Source organism: Cynoglossus semilaevis, chromosome 12 (assembly GCF_000523025.1).
Source record: "Cynoglossus semilaevis isolate Cse_v1.0 chromosome 12, Cse_v1.0, whole genome shotgun sequence".
NCBI lineage: Eukaryota > Metazoa > Chordata > Actinopteri > Pleuronectiformes > Cynoglossidae > Cynoglossus > Cynoglossus semilaevis.
In genome coordinates, this window is record NC_024318.1 from 9,980,453 (window position 1) to 9,998,145 (window position 17,693).

The 17,693-nt window shown below is 38.3% G+C and overlaps 4 protein-coding genes across 12 annotated transcripts in view; 3 read left to right on the plus strand and 1 right to left on the minus strand.

Annotated features, from left to right (window-relative positions):
• Positions 1-6,196, plus strand: part of LOC103387384 (Kv channel-interacting protein 2) — a 103,013-nt gene extending 96,817 nt beyond the window's left edge. For 4 of the 7 annotated variants that reach the window (XM_025061187.1, XM_025061188.1, XM_008321997.3 and 1 more), the window contains 8 exons: positions 849-947; positions 1,523-1,647; positions 1,812-1,881; positions 2,003-2,073; positions 2,159-2,266; positions 2,835-2,939; positions 3,065-3,127; positions 3,515-6,196. In XM_025061187.1, the coding sequence (XP_024916955.1) occupies positions 849-947; positions 1,523-1,647; positions 1,812-1,881; positions 2,003-2,073; positions 2,159-2,266; positions 2,835-2,939; positions 3,065-3,127; positions 3,515-3,562 (689 nt within the window). In that variant the 3' untranslated portion in view covers positions 3,563-6,196. The remainder of the gene's footprint in view (positions 1-848; positions 948-1,522; positions 1,648-1,811; positions 1,882-2,002; positions 2,074-2,158; positions 2,267-2,834; positions 2,940-3,064; positions 3,128-3,514) is intronic. The other 3 variants (XM_025061190.1, XM_025061191.1, XM_017037431.2) reach the window with 1 other exon arrangement.
• A 33-nt stretch (positions 6,197-6,229) lies between these two features.
• cox15 (cytochrome c oxidase assembly homolog 15 (yeast)) lies at positions 6,230-9,633 on the minus strand. 2 transcript variants are annotated; one of them, XM_008322000.2, is made up of 9 exons: positions 9,501-9,575; positions 8,706-8,899; positions 8,479-8,601; positions 7,855-8,041; positions 7,598-7,765; positions 7,373-7,454; positions 7,125-7,279; positions 6,932-7,045; positions 6,230-6,844 (listed from the first exon to the last, which is right to left on the minus strand). In XM_008322000.2, exons 1-9 carry the CDS (start codon positions 9,573-9,575, stop codon positions 6,713-6,715), a joined length of 1,230 nt encoding a protein of 409 aa, XP_008320222.1. In that variant the 3' UTR covers positions 6,230-6,712. The 2 variants fall into 2 exon arrangements, with proteins under 2 accessions (XP_008320222.1, XP_008320223.1); XM_008322001.3 differs by having other exon boundaries at positions 6,713-6,844; positions 8,706-8,896; positions 9,501-9,633.
• A 94-nt stretch (positions 9,634-9,727) lies between these two features.
• cutc (cutC copper transporter homolog (E. coli)) lies at positions 9,728-12,974 on the plus strand. Of its 2 annotated transcripts, none has more exons than XM_025061192.1 (9): positions 9,728-9,869; positions 10,176-10,257; positions 10,456-10,515; positions 10,591-10,800; positions 11,171-11,206; positions 11,909-12,042; positions 12,124-12,151; positions 12,224-12,329; positions 12,426-12,974. In XM_025061192.1, the coding sequence occupies exons 1-9, from the start codon at positions 9,864-9,866 to the stop codon at positions 12,535-12,537; spliced, it is 774 nt and encodes a 257-aa protein (XP_024916960.1). In that variant the 5' UTR covers positions 9,728-9,863; the 3' UTR covers positions 12,538-12,974. The 2 variants fall into 2 exon arrangements, with proteins under 2 accessions (XP_024916960.1, XP_016893017.1); XM_017037528.2 differs by lacking the exon at positions 9,728-9,869 and adding an exon at positions 9,893-10,033.
• A 1,877-nt stretch (positions 12,975-14,851) lies between these two features.
• abcc2 (ATP binding cassette subfamily C member 2) overlaps positions 14,852-17,693 on the plus strand; it is a 15,525-nt gene continuing 12,683 nt past the window's right edge. The window contains exons 1-2 of the mRNA XM_025061193.1: positions 14,852-15,326; positions 17,060-17,236. Of these exons, the coding sequence (XP_024916961.1) occupies positions 15,282-15,326; positions 17,060-17,236 (222 nt within the window). The 5' untranslated portion in view covers positions 14,852-15,281. The remainder of the gene's footprint in view (positions 15,327-17,059; positions 17,237-17,693) is intronic.

Below are 17,693 nucleotides of genomic sequence, written 5' to 3' on the forward strand. Positions count from 1 at the left end.
TCAGACCGCTGGGGTCCTGCGGAAAGGGGTGAGAGGACTGTTCCCATGGAAACTAAGAGGCAGGAGTAAGTATGTAGGTTCTCGTCTGAGCACATTTATTTGACTTCTTCTGAATGGTTTTCATTATGGTTCTGCAAATAGGCGTCATAACATTTGCTCTGGGCTCCTCTGACACAGTGATATCAAGCATGTCTGGCTTTGTGTGAGGTGATTTTCACAGTTCTGTTTGTTGGGCAAATAATGGTCTTCTCTGAAGTGAGGTTTGTGGTAGAAGCTCATTCATTTTTTAACATTTGTTGATGTTTGTTTGCGATGGCTGCCTGTGCTGATAAGAGGCAGCGTGTGGGTCCAGGAGTTTTGCTGTGCTGCCATTGCGTGGTGACAGTGAGAGGTAAAAAGAAAAAAGAAAAAAAAAAGTTGCACTTGTGGTCTCCCATTACTGAACCAGGTCAGCAGGCAATTTAAACAATATGATTTACTTTGCTGCATTGTGCAATTGCATGTGGAATGTTCTACAGTCATGTGAGCCTTTGAGAATCTGAACAGGTGTGTGTGTGTGTGTGTGTCAGGAAAAGATAAGTTAAATATAAAAAAATAAAAATAACTCTATGTACTCCTGCAAAACTTGTGTTATTTATTGTTACATTTATTAATTATTATTATTTTATATATATTTATTGATTATGTTTTAACTAAACTTATTTTATCTACATATTTCAGACTTTGATAAAAGTCCCCCTACAGTTTCAGATCCTAGTGTGTATGTACATATATGTGTGTGTGTGTTTGGATCTGTCTGTCTGTCCGTCTGTCGGTCGGTGTTTAACCTGTACGGTTGGTGATTGCAGGAAACCCTTCCACCAGCCAAAGCAAAATATCCATTAAGCAGCGATTCCTCAAGTTGCTGCCGTGCTGCCAGCCTTCTGCTGTTCCCTCAATAAGTCAAAGCAAGTTCTCCTTTTCTCTCTATACATTTCATCTCTTCTTGTATGTGGACGCCATCTAGTGCACACCAACAGACACTCTGACGCCTGGTTTTATGCTTCATACTGTGAGCCCACAAATATACCTGCAAACTTCCAACTACTCCTCTTGTGGCTAAAAGGATTGAATTGTTGCTTTTATGTTTTTTTTTTATAATTTGAAATGTGCTCAGTGTTATTGAAAAATGGCCCCTGTGTGTGTGTGTGTGTGTATGAGAAAGAACAAGAGAGAGAGAAAGTGGTGGGGGTGGTGGGGGAGGGTGGGTGAAATCACATGACTCTGGGCTATGAATAAAATGTCTTCAATATTTTTTTAACCTTTACCTCTGTTTAGTATAATTTGTGGAGAAAATGGATGAAGTGATTCATAACAACTGCATTTAAAGCTCATACTGTTCTGTACTGCGTCAGCTCAGTGGCTCAGGTAGAACCAGTTGGCCCGCTGCCATCCTAGAATGTGTGTGTGTGAGTGTGTGTGAATGTGTGTGTGTGTGAAGTGATAATAAATGCTAACTAACACCTGTCTTTTCCTCACACAGACAGCGTGGAAGATGATTTTGAATTATCCACTGTGTGCCATCGCCCTGAGAGCATGGACAAGCTGCAGGAGCAGACCAAGTTCACCAAGAAAGAGCTGCAGGTTCTCTACAGGGGCTTCAAAAATGTACGTCTGGAGCCACAATATACACACATGCTACGAATCCAAATAAATCAAACCATCAATGGTAGTGATTTTTTCTTCATAGGAAGTGAGATTCTAAGTCACCGTGAAGCCTTTACTTCAACTCCTGCTGTGTACTGTGTGCCTAATATACACGTTTATTCCAGGAATGTCCGAGTGGTGTGGTAAACGAGGAGAACTTTAAGAACATTTACTCCCAGTTTTTCCCTCAGGGAGGTGAGTTACGACAGACTGCTGAGCGCCGAGAACACTTTTATCGGTGCCGATCCGAGTTCTTCAAAGACTTTGTCTCGTGTTTTTAGGACACCAAAGTCACAACAACTCTTCACTTTTGCAGATTCCAGTATGTATGCACATTTCCTGTTTGAAGCCTTCGACACTGACAAGAACGGCTCTGTTAGTTTTGAGGTAATCCTTCTCACGCCGTTATTTTGTTTGGCAACAGACCAAAGTACGTTGTGATGTGGTAAACTCTCCGCTCTGTGAATTCTAGGACTTTGTCTTTGGCCTGTCTATCATTCTTAGAGGGACAATTAATGACCGGCTAAACTGGGCGTTCAACCTGTACGACCTGAATAAGGATGGCTGCATCACCAAAGAGGTACAGTGCCTGACGCAAACACTCAGCCATTTGTAGATCTGTAACAGGCTGCAGAAATGTTCAAATCCTTGACAATTGAGTTCATGTGCCTGTGGGAGGCCGAAGTCAAGTGACCTTGGTACTATTGAGACAAGACATGACCTCACATGAAGATACCCAGTCAAAAAGTTTAGGACAGATGTAATAGTTACAAAATGTGCCCAGATTAATGGTCGTCCTCTTGCCAAAAATTAATTTAACTTTTTTCACTTAATCTGAATTTAAAGGAATTCAGTTACAGTTTAATAGAAATGATGAAAAAGCAGGACACTGCCTTCTGTCGAGAAGAATTCAGATGTTTGTCCTTGAGGTTTTTGACTTTACTACATACACAGTAACATCTGCCACTATTATCACACAAGAAGTAGGATTTTTTTCTTAAAAATCTAATATTATTTTGATGTTAAATATATTGACAGTGAGCAAGTTAAATGTGACCAGACCAGTTTTACCTTTAAAAAGAGGGGGTGTGCAGTGTTTCTGTAAAGAAATGCATTTTTTGTATTGTATTGATTGTTTGTTTTTGCAGGAGATGTTGGACATCATGAAGTCTATCTACGACATGATGGGGAAGTACACTTACCCCACGATGCAGGATGATGCCCCCAGAGATCATGTGGAAACCTTCTTCCAGGTTGAAAAAAACAGCAGTCTTAACTTTCACACATCGAATCGTTTTTGTAACAGAAATATATAAAATACTCAAGTGACATGGATATTTGATTGAGGAAAACATTTGCGGTCTTTATCCTCTTTCAGAAAATGGACAGAAACAAAGATGGAGTGGTCACCATAGAAGAATTCATTGAATCATGCAAAAAGGTAGGAGCACAGAGAGCAGGAAAAGATGGACATCCCCGGCTTAGTTACAGGCTTTAGTTGCAGAAGAGTTTTTATATACTCTAATGCAAATGTTCCATTTATAATTAATTATAAACCCAAATAAAATTATTTTTGAGACAAGAGGAGATCAATTATTTTTATATTTATTTAGTCTGTTTTAAAATGTACAATCACATGTTGGCAGCAAGAGAGGGAAAAATTACATTGGAGGTTGGAGGTTATCCATTACAGCACATGGTTCATTATTACATTTTCTTTCTTTCTTTGTCTGTGGTCTGGATGTTAAAAACCCAAATAAAATTATTCTTGAGACAAGAGGAGACTTTTTTTTTTTTACCAAAACCTGTTTCTCTTTTCTCTGCCCAGGATGAGAACATCATGCAGTCCATGCAGCTGTTTGACAATGTCATCTGAGAATCTGGACCAGTCGTAAAATTGGCACCAGGAAAAGGTTATGCCTGTGTGTGTATATGTGTGTGTGTGTGTGTGAGAGAGAGAGAGAGAGAGAGAAACAGTGTGTGTGCTTGTGGCCTTGCAAGCTTGTCTCTCTGTTGAGAGCTGTGAGTCCTGGGGGATCTGAGAGCGACCCCACCACCGCCCATCTTCTCTTCCTTCCTGGAACCTCGGCTTCTCTCTGAAACACTTCTCCTGGCAACCAGCCTTTGTTGTCACGTAGAACTTTAGTTTTTGACTCAGAGACACCAAGTAAGGAGGAAAGCAGCAGTCTCACGGCACTTGCACACTCCAAGATCCCTAATTTGTTTAAACCTTTATTTATTGCAGTTATGGTTTAAGGAACTATTGAAGCCTCGAATTGCGGAACTTCAGAGAGAAACAGTTTTATCCAAACCTCGAACCAGGGGAGGAGTTCTGTGTGTCAGAGCTGAAATTTGTGAATCTAATTCTGCTTTTAAGCATGTGTGTTGACTTTCCCCATGGAGAAGACCAATCGTGTGTTTGTTGAGAGGCTGGAAATCAACAAATCTGCCGCCATCTAGTGGACACAGAAAGACACACTGTAAGGGAACGAAACAAATCCAAGGAATCACTTTTTGCAAAGGGACCGATTTTAATATCGCATGATGATGTCACAAATATCCAACTACGTATTTACAAAGATACTCCAAAGTCTGCTTTTCTGTCTGTTGTTCCTCGTCATTCACAGGTGCCTCGCCTCGTGTACGCGTGTGTATGTGTGCATGTGTAAACGGATAGAGATGTCACCCATCTTACCTGTCTAAGACTCAAATGGGAGAAAACTTACTCCCATAGCTAGTAGATCCAGTCCTGGCCTTTCAAACTGTTACTGTTCTAGCTGTAGGCGTCTACTGACTGTCAAACCTTTCCCAGCGTTCCCACCAAGTATGGGGATACAATAAAGTGGTTGAGACATCTGGGACGTCCATCTTCTCTGACGACAGGCTTGGCTTTCATCAGTCATACTAGTCCGATTCATATTTGTTTCATTCAAAGGGAGTTCATTAGCTCGTTATTGTGATATTCTTGGATTTGTCACGTGGTCGTAGCAGGCTCTGCCATTTTTCACACAGTCTAAAAAGCCTTGTTTGTTTTATTTAGCATTTTACCAGTTTTTTTCACCCATTAAAAAAAGCAAAGTAATTGTGTTTTACTTAGTTAGTGAGAGCTGTGGTTTATTTTGGGTTTGTTTTGGTGCCCGTCCTCCCATGACTTATCCTCCCTCTCTCTGAAACACCAAAGAGAAGATTTAAGAGACAGACACAAAAGCTACTCTTACGTTGACAAATAAAGCCCATCCGTGGGTGAAGAGAGAGGGGGATGCTGTGAAGTAATTAAGGCAAGGGGCAATCAGAAATAATTCACAACGTTTTTCAAGTAACTCTCAACCCTAATACGTGTTTGGCTCCTAGGTTCAGCTGGGGACATGTGTATTAGCCCTCTGAATGTGTTGTGATACAGAGTTTATCAATTAGACACACTTAATTGTCATTTGTTTTCATTTTAGTTAAGTTGACAAAAAATAAAATGGACTTAACTAAGATTTTATCTAAATTTAAATTTAACATTTTCATGCATATGAAGTTTGTAAAACAGATTCTAATAGGAAACTGTTTTATTAAACATTATTATTATTTATATTGCTTGTTAATAAATAATCATAGAAAATATATTATTTGTATAATTATTATTAATTATATAGTATTACATTATTATCTGACGTGTACATGCACGTTGAATGACAAAATTTACACTGAGGTTTACTAGTTTTAACAAGCTTAAGGAAACTCCATGGTCTTAAGTCATTCCAGATTTGATGGGTTTTTTTCTTTTCTTTTTATGTTAATGAATTATGAAAGCCTTCTGAACTTCAGAACATATTTTCATGAGTCTGTTTTTGAAGCATTTAGGAGACTTACATTAAACTCATGAGGGCTAATAACATTGTCTTCAGCTCTGCAAACAGAAATGTCCAAATTTTGTTTAATAACCTCCTCATATGACAATATAACATTTTAAAATCGATGATTCACAGGCACACAAGCTGACCTATGGATGGTAGTGTCCACCTATACAAACAGTAATAGCAATAATTGTCTCTTCGTATCAGCACCTTTACACTCATCCAACCTCGTCATTACACTCAGAGCACAGCACAAGGGTGCACAAAGACCCGGAATAAAAATATATGCACTTCTAGCTCTGTATAATAATTTTTCTTAAAAAATTGTGTTTGTTTCCTCCAGAGGTTGAGAGAGAGAGAGAGAGAGAGAGAGAACTGGCTCTGATTGTTCCTTGCCAACAGTTTTTAACTTCCATTCCCATCCACTAAACAAACCTGTCTCTACCCGCATGTACTGTGTCTAGAACAATGAAAACCTAATAATAACCTGTTGTACTGACTGTCTAGTTAGTTAGCCTCAGCTGGTTGCATTAAATATTTAAAATATGTATATTTTGTACAGAGACAATAAATAAAATAAAAAAAAATCAGTTACTATGCAACACTGTCTGGAGTGTGAATTATCATCACTGCATTCTGTTTTAATCTAAATAAAACATGTTCTTAAAGGTGCATAAAAGAAAAGGCAGGGTTCTGAATAATTCTACTAATAGAATTATAGTAATAATTTTACTTTACAGTTCATTATCTGTGTCAGTAGGAAATGGTGACAATAATTTAAATTGACTGTACATGATCATACTGTACATTATCCAAAGAGCCACACTGTGGCGACAAACAGGTGAGTTAGGGCAGTTTTCATAATTGAACAAAAACAAAAACAGTAATTGAGTCTATTTGACATGATCCTGCAAATGATGTCTCTCTGTGTCTTTTAGCATTTGACAAACTGATCATTTTTGCATATGTTTTGGTATTTACAAAAGAAAACATGAAGAAAAATAATTTGTCTTTAAGTAGATTGACGTCCTGCTGCCACTGCTTCAAATTTTTCCAGGTTTGACGTTACAAAGATTTGAAATTCTAGAACCAAAGGCCTTTGTTTCGACAGAAATGCCTTCCATCCAGTGTGACTGCAGGCTCCAGCTGTAGCTGTTGGATTTGTCAACTAAACAGCATCCCTTTTATTTTGGCATTTTGCGGAGCTCTGCCAGAACCCAAATGGCCAATGAGAGAAGAGCCACAGAACCAGACTGGTGAGTTGCTGCCAGCGCAGTGGGGACGTACATCAACAGGGTGCTGACACCCAGGGCGACCTGCAGTGAAGAATAAAATCAGAGATTCTAGTGCACCGGGGAGACAAAGACAGAGTTGATAAACATGGCATGATAACAATTTAGTACCTGAGTGTAAGCCATTGCCGTGAGGAGGCTGATGGCCACTTTTGCCCTCCTGGGCAGCAGCATTCTTCTTGAGAACAAATATAGACCAGTGATTGCAGTCAAAGAGGAGATTCCCTGGAAGAACAGAAAATTGCAGTTGAATTCTAAATATCTTCCTTCAACCAAATTGTACTCTTCAGAAACCTTGACATACCAAAATCCTGTGGTCAAACTGCACAGTTGTTGGATTTTCAAAAACGTTTTTAAGGGTTGGAGAGAAGGCGAGCAGATCGTCAGGGATCCAGCGTTCTCCCATCTTTGGGAAGGAGTTATAAACCAACCCAGCATCTAAACCAGCGACGAAAGCACCTGCAGCAGAAGAGCAAAGGGAAGAACTGCATCTACTGGTAACCTACAGTACAGTCCATAAACAAATCAGTTTTTCTTGTTCAGTGTCTGTACCTGAGAGTGCAGTGAGAAAGACGAGTCCACCAGTGCCTTTAGCAAATCTCCTGAGCTGCATGAGACGGTGGGTTTCTGTCAACTGAGAAACAAGAGGAAAGACACACATTATTTATGAAATTAAAAAAAAACAGACTCAGCATCCTAACCTGATATTCAAACACCACAGACAACAAATGATGAATTATAAATGATATTGATGCTGGAGGTCTGATTGCTCTGTACTTTATGTGGAGGCAGCAGCAGAGTGAGTCCCGTCCACAGACTGGCACAGTACAGCAGCAGGGCAGAACCGAGGTGAGCACTCAGACGATACTGGCTGACCCGTGGGATGTCGTAGGATTCTGGCTTTTCTTCCAGCCCACTTTTGACCATGTACCAGCCGAGGAGGCCCTGAGAGGGAACACAGTGGAAGTCATTCATGTTACTTAAATACATCTTATGTAAGGAGCCTTCGTCTCCATCTGTCACTCAAGAGATACCTGGAAAACGACAAATCCACAGAGCCCCAACACTTTCCCCTTCATGGAGCGAGTGAAGTATCCTTTCCTCCAGAAGTACATCGTGGGCAGAATGTATGCAAGTCCAACCAGCCTACCCCACATACGATGACCCCACTCCATGTAGAAGATGAACTTGAACTCTGGCAGAGTCATGTCATGATTTAATCTGGAGGAAAAAGAATGGAAATGAAAGTTAGGGCTTCAAATGATTAAAAAGTTTCATCTGATTAATCACAAGGTAGCTGCAGATTAGTTACAATTACTGCTAATCAATTAACATTCCTAAATATGATATGATTTTTTTTTCTGTACATTCACTGTTGGAACAAAATGACAAATACCAGCAGGTAGATGGTCTGTTTCACACTAGATTTTTTTAAATATTTTTCATTTGTAGACCTTAAATATTATTATAATATTAGTGTTATGAATCAGTCAAGTTTGTTTGTTTTTTTCAAACCTTGCTAAAATGTAGCTGTTGATCAGTTGCTGCTCTATCAAGGTTATGGCATTTTTTTGCATTTGTGTCTCTTAGTTTGAAGACAACTTTTACCTTTGCAACTATACAACTATTTATAGGGTAAGTTTAAAAAAAATACCCACATTTTGAATTCTGGAAACTGCTGATACTTGGAGAACTCAGCTTCCCACTCTGCCTGTGACCGAGGTGGTTTCATCTCTCGCACAAGATGCCAGTCGACCATGGAGAGCCCAGATTCTGTCAACCTGGTAAAATAGAGGCATATGTTTAAAATGTAAGTATGTATTCCATCTTCATCTCCAACACACAGATTGTCAAATATGAAAATAATTCACTTCTGTCTTTTTACCTGGTGACACCACCCAGCACAATTGCACCAACAACTAGCCCACTGCAGCCTAGTAACCAGCGACCAACTATTAGATTAGAAGCTGCATTGGGAACAGATGTAGCCGCTGCAGCTTGGACGGAGACCTGTGCGTTTGTGGTGATGGTGCTCTGGCTTCTTTTTACAAGCCACTGACGTAGCTGTGGACTCTGCTGCTGTGAAGTAAATAAAAACAGGGGAAGGAATATGTAAAACACAATCCTATATTACTTAATAATTTAGTAGCACAGTTCAGCTGAGTTTGGGATGTGGTCCTGTAGAGTTTGCCTTTTTAAGGCTTTGTTAGTGAGCAGGTTGTAGAATATTTTATGTTTTAATTTTTTGGGGGGCGTTCTACGTTTTGTGTACGTTCATTATTATTCAATATTATTTTTAAAAAATGCACTCTGCATTCTTTTGCATATCGGGGACAACGCCAATAAAACGCTATGATGTGAAAATATATGCGCTGATTTTATATTAGCTATAATTGTGTAATTACACATCTTTGTGAAATGTATATGATGATTTGATATCCTCACCAAGTAAATCATTGGTGATGAGGACATTTGCAATTCAGTGCTGCACGCGAACGTGACTGTGGTCATGTATCATTGACGGTGTAGATTGGCTAAAATAAACCATTAAAACACAACCGGTTTAAAAAGGAACGACAGAAGATTTAAGTTGGTTATGTAAAAAAAAATACTTTTACCTCACATGACCTTTTTAATGCTGTCATAATAACTCAATAACACAGGATATTCAGTTACTCACGTTGCTGCGTTGAATTCCCTTAGTGGCGATTCTGCAACCGCAAAACATCGTTTTATGTAATAAGGAGAGTAACATTTTTTTCCCAGAAATAATCGTTTTATTGTCTGAAACGATGTCTTGAAAACAGGTCTTACAAAACCATATTTTCGCCACTTCCTGCAGCCAGGCGGAGTAAACTTTGACTTCATGACGTCATAATTAGGCGACGTGTTCTATAGAAAAGAATATAAAAACAAAATTAAAACTTGTATACCTGTGTGTTTGTTTTTACATACACGTTTCAATTTAATCGTTTATATCATATGTTTTTATTTGTTAATGATTTTGATATTTTGATTCAAACACGCGTGGACAACGCTATACATGATGGTAGAATGTTTTGTTTTACAGCGTGTCCCCATTTAGCGGTGACACAACGTCTGTCCAACAATGCGCTATTGTGAACTAAGCCTCGCCCCTCTGCCAAATCTCGTATAATAAAACAATGCATAAGGATGTTTGATTTCGTTGCTTGTTGTCAGTCGCCCTTACATGTAAACTGCTTTCTAATCGATTAATACGATTTAATGAGTCGATGATAGAAGATATAGCAAGTAGCTAAAAGTAAAATCACACGGATACATTTTATACTATATCATTAACCGCGAATCTTTACTTCTCCCCGTGTTTGTTCAGACTGTATTCATTATGGCAGATGACTTTTTGATGGAGGTATGTGTGGATTCTGTGGAGTCTGCTGTCAACGCTGAGCGAGGAGGTCAGTAAGTGCAAAATAACATAACATGACATTACTATTTCTGGCACAAATTTGAAGTTGTAGTGAAGTTGGACAAATTCATGTTTGAAGGTATCAAAAAGGTGTCAAAAACAACAAAAGCTAAAATAATACCACAACCTTACAGAACTAATAGGATTTCCTACTTCTCTCAGTCTGACTTTGTGCCTGTTTGCACAGGTGCGGGTCGACTCGAGCTGTGCTCCAGTCTTCTGGAAGGAGGTCTGACACCATCTCTAGGTGAGCAGATGTCCATTCTCAACCCAAGGTACCTCAGCACATGCTAAGATGTTCTTATTGTTCATTTTGACACAGGTCTTCTACTGGTGGTGAAGCAGTATGTGAAAATCCCAGTATTTGTGATGATCCGGCCTCGCGGAGGAGATTTTTTGTACTCAGAGCAGGAAGTTGAAGTTATGAGAAAGGACATAGAGCTAATGAAGAGCCACGGAGCTGATGGCCTAGTACTGGGAGCCTTGACAGAAGATGGACGAGTTGATACTGAGCTTTGTACGGATTTACTAGGTACGTCTGCTAAATCATTTGGATTTTTTTTTTGGCTTACAAATGTTTTGGTTTTTTAGGCAAATATGGATTTTATAGCCAAATATTTTGATCTTTGGTGACAAAATTCTTAAATTTTGGGAACCACAGCATAAAATCTACTGCTTCTTAGACAGAGTATAAAATATCCACACATTTTAACATGTTCATCGTTAGCAGGAAGTCTGATGTGGAGTCATTGGTAATTTACACAGTCTCACATATTAAGGTCTACATATGTGTGAAAGTGACGACCGACAAATGCACAATAAATTCCTCATGTTCACACACACTGTGTGAAAGAACACAGAATGCAAATGCATTCATTTTTCTGTCACTGTTTTCTTCACAGTTGCTGCTCGACCTTTGCCTGTCACCTTCCACAGAGGTAACGAATCAGTATTTGAATTAACATGAAAATAATAATGGCGTGTTTATATGAAAGCCAGTAATCCATCCATTCTGATGTACAGTAGTGACTGGAATCTCCAGATTTATAATTATGCAGTAGACAGTTAAACAGTATTCAAATGAAAACAAAATAGATGTGTTGTGTTTTTTTTTTACTAAACACTTTAAGGTGTTTATGAAAACCTTGTTGATTCAGAGAGTGATTTGACAACATTCTCATCCACTCATTTTATCACACTTCAAATGTTTGACTTTAACAACAATTCTGTCTCAGGAGAGGCCGACGTATTGCACTAGTTTCCTCGCACTTGTGCAGAACCTTGGTGTGAGTTTGCGTTAATATCCTGTTCAATGCAGCAGCATTGAACACGCAGAGCAGTGAGGGTTGTTTTGTAAGACCCTTGTAAGACCTTCATCAGGCTACTTATTGTAAGTAGCCTGATGAAGGTCTCCTGTTTTCTTTCATTCTTTTAGTTCCTTCGTTTTTTCACTCGCCAAGTTTGAGTGTCAAATCAAATTTGCTGTAGGCCTTGATGTCGGCTTTATGAAGAATGTTTTAAAAAGAGAAAGTTGACTATTAAAGTTTGTTTGTTTTTTTTATTCAAGGTAATCTCACAACTAAATATGCTACAAAAACTCATAACATTTTTATTAAAAGTTTCCATTGAAACTGTTTCAGCTTTTGATATGGTTGATGACCCGATCATGGCTCTAGAGACTCTGGTATCCTTGGGTTTTCAACGTGTGTTGACAAGTGGCTGTGACAGCTCTGCTTTGGAAGGCCTCCCACTTATTAAACGAATCATTGATCAAGTATGTATTATGAAGACAGGACTGTTCTTAATTGAATCAGAATTCAATTCAATTAGCCCCTTCATTATGTCTACTCCTTAGGCCAAAGACAGAATCGTCATCATGCCAGGTAAGATGAACCAGTTATTTTTTAAGTTTTATTTCTTTCCAGTCCTTTATTCTTCTTTCTTTGTGGTAACAGGTGGAGGAATCACTGAGAGGAACCTCCAGAGGATTTTAGAAGGATCAGGGGCCCAGGAGTGCCACTGCTCTGCCCGCTCTAGCAGAGATTCTGCCATGAAGTTCAGGTATATTTCATTTTACACGATAACTGTCTTGTTGAATAAAAATGCAGTGCTTCTTGTTGAAAACACAGAAGTTGAAAGTGTTTTCTTAATGTGCAGAAACACCTGTGTGACAATGGGAGCTGCTCTCTCAGCACCTGAATACGGCCTAAAGGTGGCAGATGTCGGTAAAATACGCACTCTGAATGCAATCGCCAAGAACACCCTGTGAATAGGAAGTGAATATTAAAAAAAAAGACATTAAAATACCTCAAAAGTCGAACTGATGTAAAATGATTATTATCTTACTGAAAACCAGAATTAATAGTTTTAGTATTGAAAGAAATTAGGAGATGGTAATCAGTTGCATTATCTGTGCAGAGAGACATTCATAATTATCTACCCTGTTTACAGCCTCAGAGATGATTTGATGAAACACACATGATGATTGTAAAAGGCTGTGAACCAGAAACCGAAGTGAAGCACTGGTTTTTGTAGCCACTGGTCAGTCACAGGTAAATTGGACAAATATTGATCGACGATACTGCTAATGGATGACCAGTTTACAGTAAAAAGCTGTTTTTAAAATGCACTTCTCTGTTATACAGCTCTATTTAATCTTTAGTCATCTTTCCTTAAGGAGGATTAAAGGTTCTTCTTCCATGGAGATCATTTGTCTGAGATGAACAATGTTGTGCATGTTTCTGTGAAGAGTGTGGTATAAATTTACATATATTCACTTTAAACCAAAGGCAAAATCAGTTGATTGAGTGTGAATTAAACAGGAGCTAATGCATTGATTTTATGACAACAAGTGGGTCTAATTGATGCATCACAGACAATAACAGGCTGCCATAGCAAAAAGAATACATTACCACAATGATCACACAGCTGTCTGTTTAGAGGTTAAAAGAAAAAACGAGTAAAAGAGTCTGGGCTTATTGATATCAAGCAGCAGTGGTGCGGCTTTAAAGGAAGAAAACTCTGGCAGTAAAACTGTAATTTTCCCAGAGCCAAAGAGTGGATGAGGTAGACTGGTGAAACCTGACAACATAAAATGCTTTAAATGTCACTCTAATATGAACATTTAATCTCACATGGAGTGATGGCGCTTGCTGAAAGCACATGATTTACAGGACTGTATACTGTATACTACGTCTCTATAGTATAAAAGGGAAGAAATAGTAAATTGCTTCCCTATTATAGGGCTCCGGAGCTACATGTTATTAGGATTGGTAGTTTTAAGATTAAAATTAGAAATAAAATTATTTCTGTACATACTGTACTATACTGTCACAAAGTTTTGAGTGGAATTGTGTTTGTGGATCTTGGTGGGAAAAAAATAGAAATCTCATTTTTACATTTGAAGGTTTATAAACTCCTGCACTAAAGAAAATGATTGGAATTAGCATGATAAATGGATACATTGAGAAGAAAATAAATCATTGCTTTTCATTACCTGAGGTAAAGTAACTATGCCATAGTTAACTATCATTAAGGATCATTATCATGTGTTTTAAAAATACTGTTAGAGATTGGTTATGTGTCTGATGTTTTTGGAGCATTTAAAGACAGGTTTATTGGTTATGTCACTGATGTTTTTGGAGCATTTAAAGACAGAGCTTTTATGGCAGTGGTACAACTGAAGCCACAGTTGGAGCTTCAGTGGTTAAAAGGATGTAATTATAGAAAAATCTTTGGCTATTGAAATAACAATGTAATTTCCTGCCCTTAGTAAGTTATTTCTAAAAAGTTCACTACGTTGTTAACATTGTTTTTGCTCGAAAAGATGAAAGCCCTCGGTAAAGCCCTTTGTGTGCAGTGAACTAATGGCTCATCCTAAGATTGCACATAATGGCTTGTTCTTTAAAACGTCAAAGTTCACTCACACTTAGCAGCCATAATTTTTCCGATCATATAGAAAACAATTGGGGAAAAAGAGGAGACACAGGTAAGGGGCTGCCACCCTGTAGATTATGACTCTGTGTTGTCATGGAATGACTGCACATCTTTCCCACCTTTGCCTCCGTTCCCCTGTCCTTGGGACTAAACAAACAATGACTAATCTCTTTTGCAACCATTTTTGTTGTTGATATCAATGTAATTATTAACCAGCCCCCCTAATGGGCATAATCAATTAGGTTCATCCACAGTGACCTTGGTATAATCTGAGTTTGTAAAGATCAGACAAATTAGAGGAAGTCAATGTGTATTCTCAGTTTCTCATTGTATTTTAATGTCGTGTCCTAGGGTTTTCACTGCTGTCCTGATCCCTTTAAACTAAACAGGAAACTCAGTGGGGATCAGATATGTCTGGACATTTTTATCCCAAATTGAACTTCCAAAAGTAGCAACCGAAAAATCACCCAGCGTTGTGGCTTCCTGAAATGTGATAGACTTTGACAAAAAAAGAGAGAGAGAGAGGGAGAAGTGAAAACATGTGGGGTGTAATGACCTCACTCCCCTGCCCCCTTCTCTAAACACATTCCTTATTTTGGTGGGTTGTCCCCCAAACACAAGAAAAACATGGCTGCGTTCAGCCTTTTTCCTGTCTTTTCATTATTCTCTCATGCGCAGGAAAAGTTGAACTTTAAACACATGGGAGCAGTGAGGAGGAGGAGGAGGAGGAGAGTCTCTGTCCTCGTGCAGAGACTTTGACTACTGACACTCTTCATTTTCACTTGAAGGATTGTTTACTCCTTAAAGGTTAGCCTTCAGCCTAACCTTCCACCCGGTACACTCCCTCCTCAATTTTATAGCAATTTTGACACATTCAAATTTCACGGGATTTCATGGAATGATGAAGTGGTTAATCTCAGCCTGAAAGCCTCACAGCTTTGAATCCTCCTGAGTCACGTCCTGCAATTGTGCTTTGAGTCCGAGTGGAAGGGGGGAACCACACAAGAGTTTAAGTTAGACCTCAGGGGCAGCGGGACCAGAACAGGTCTGGATTTGTAGTCTTCACCGTTGAGGACCATGTGTGCTGCAGCCTTGGAGAAATACTGTGGATCTGTTTTTTGGGTAAGAGTGAATGAAAGTAAAATGTAATGAACTTAGCGTAGGTGGAATTGCTTTTTGTGTCTCTTCAGTGTTAGTTTACATAACAATAATCATAATAATAATATTAAAATGTTTTTTCTACATTTAATTATTTGCAAACCTTCTGGTTTGACTTGTGTCTTCCGTTCACTCAGTAAAACAATTTCAGTTTTTAAAAAACCTGAAATATTATTATTATTGAAATATATTATTATATTGTATTCTCTGATATTCTCTCCTTCTCTTATTTCATTCACCCCTTAAATAGCCCTTGCAGATCCGTGATATTGCATGTTTCCAAGATTATTATATAAAGTTTAAGGCACAAATGTAGAATAAATACTAATTGTGCAATTCAAGGCCATTTTTACAATATACATCAGTACACCACACTCCCTGTACCTGTCACATGATAATGCACATAAAAACTTGGCTCTTGTTTTAATACTATAGTGTTGAGTGTTGAATTATAAGGTCATTTTAAACATGGCTCAAGGCTCCGTTTAATATAATTTAAAATAATCTTAGATATGAATGTAGTTTAACTATGTATATTTACAATTAATACAACCTCTATCTACTTTGTTTGTCCTTGCCCTACTTCACGAGCCTCAACAATTTTTTTTCTTGATTAAACCAGGTTTCCATGGTACTTTCAAATGACACCTTGAGCTCAATTCTTTTTTTGCTTTATATAACATTTTCATTTGTAATTAAAGTAATATAGCAGAGACATATGGATATATCAGTGAGTTCTGAAGGGCCTAACAAGTTTAAGTAGATTTGTCAAATATCATTTCAACATCAAATTTCTTGACTCCATGAACCACTTGTGTTAGTGTATGGAACTTGAAACAACTCATTCTCTGGCTCTTCAATATTTCATTTTATATTGTGCTGTATATGTTGTTTGTGTCCGTTATCTTAACCATGTTTTTAAAATATAAAACGTGTGTGTTATTGACACCATGTGTTATTTATGAAATCAAAAATGTAAACAGTAATCATTGAAAGGTAAAGGGTGTTTGTAGAGATAGTACTACCGTGAGCACACTGTAACCCTTGTACACAGTGGACACGTGATGATAATGACTCTTGGGTAACCAATGATTCAGCATGGGAAGCAACTATATGACACATCTAACCTAAGACTTCGTTCCTTATCTCTCCCGACTGCTCTCCATCTTTTCAGTCTAATCATTGTTTTACAGCCTGGTTAAATAATGATTTAATTAGTCAGTTGAACACGATCAACGTCGGTCCGCCGTGATCGACTTAATCACATCCCAATTGCAAATGCAATGACTTTTAAAAACAAAACATAATAAAACGCAGCCATTCAAGATATTTTCTTGAACGGCTGCTGAACAAAGGTCTCGCTTATGATTTAAACTGCCGACTCATGCTGACTGCTAACAACTGGTATGAAAAATCATTACACCACCCGACACAAACACACACACTTACAATTCACACACATGTGTGAATAGCTAATAAGACTTCACTCCACCAGCTGCTTTCATTTCACATTTACCCTTGTTACACCAGTCTCTCCTTTAATCAAGGACTTGATTCATGTAACCATATGAAACCTTGTTATGTTTTAAAACATAGTGATGATTGGTGTTCCCAGGTTGTGTGTCACAGCATAATGTGTAACCTTTGCAGAAACAGGGATGATCAACCTTCTATATTGTGTATTTGTCCAACCTCAGAATGCCTCGTACCTGGAGAAAGATGACCCGGATCTCCCACTATGCATGGAGCAGACTGTGCTGGTCTGGATCCCCTTGGGATTCCTCTGGCTTTGTGCTCCATGGCACCTGGTGTCGCTATGCAGAGGAGCACGGGTGAAGGCAAAACATCTGTCCAGGATTTACCTCTGCAAACAGGCAAGTCACACAACAAGGAGAATGTTGGACACAAGAAATGGAAAAGATTTATTCTGAAAGTCTGGGAATTCCGTCACACAGATAATGACTTGCCTCAAAGAATTTTTTTTTAAAAACGTTTTGTTTTGCTTCTTTTTAAAATACACTGATTTTTTTTTAAAAAACGTTGTTTTTACGTTGTTTTGCTTCTTTTTAAAATACACTGGAAGTAGAAAATATGATTCTACCAAAAAGCTTAATAACATACCAGGGTAAATCAAAAACACTTAATGAAAAATTTTATTTAATCTTAAATTTTAATATTAAATCTTGAATTTTTTAAATTGGAAAGTAACAAGCTGCTTCCTTCTTTGTAGAGTTTTGTGAGACGTCCTTGTCACCAGGTCACATCCTGCTTTGTTGCCACGTCTAACGACTGAAGTCCGTCTCTCTTTTCAAAGTTCTTTCAGTTTTAGGG

What these genes read in the sequence shown, in the direction of transcription:
- cox15 (XM_008322000.2), bottom strand. Translation starts at nt 9,575, where the DNA reads ATGTTACTCTCCTTATTACATAAAACGATGTTTTGCGGTTGCAGAATC. An exon ending in GTGCTGGGTGGTGTCACCAG is followed by an intron (nt 8,602 to 8,705) that starts GTAAAAAGACAG and finishes CTATTTTACCAG; the next exon opens with GTTGACAGAATCTGGGCTCT. An exon ending in CAGTTTCCAGAATTCAAAAT is followed by an intron (nt 8,042 to 8,478) that starts GTGGGTATTTTT and finishes TTTTTCCTCCAG; the next exon opens with ATTAAATCATGACATGACTC.
- cutc (XM_017037528.2), top strand. Translation starts at nt 9,995, where the DNA reads ATGTTTGATTTCGTTGCTTGTTGTCAGTCGCCCTTACAT. An exon ending in CAGAATCGTCATCATGCCAG is followed by an intron (nt 12,152 to 12,223) that starts GTAAGATGAACC and finishes TTGTGGTAACAG; the next exon opens with GTGGAGGAATCACTGAGAGG. An exon ending in GATTCTGCCATGAAGTTCAG is followed by an intron (nt 12,330 to 12,425) that starts GTATATTTCATT and finishes CTTAATGTGCAG; the next exon opens with AAACACCTGTGTGACAATGG.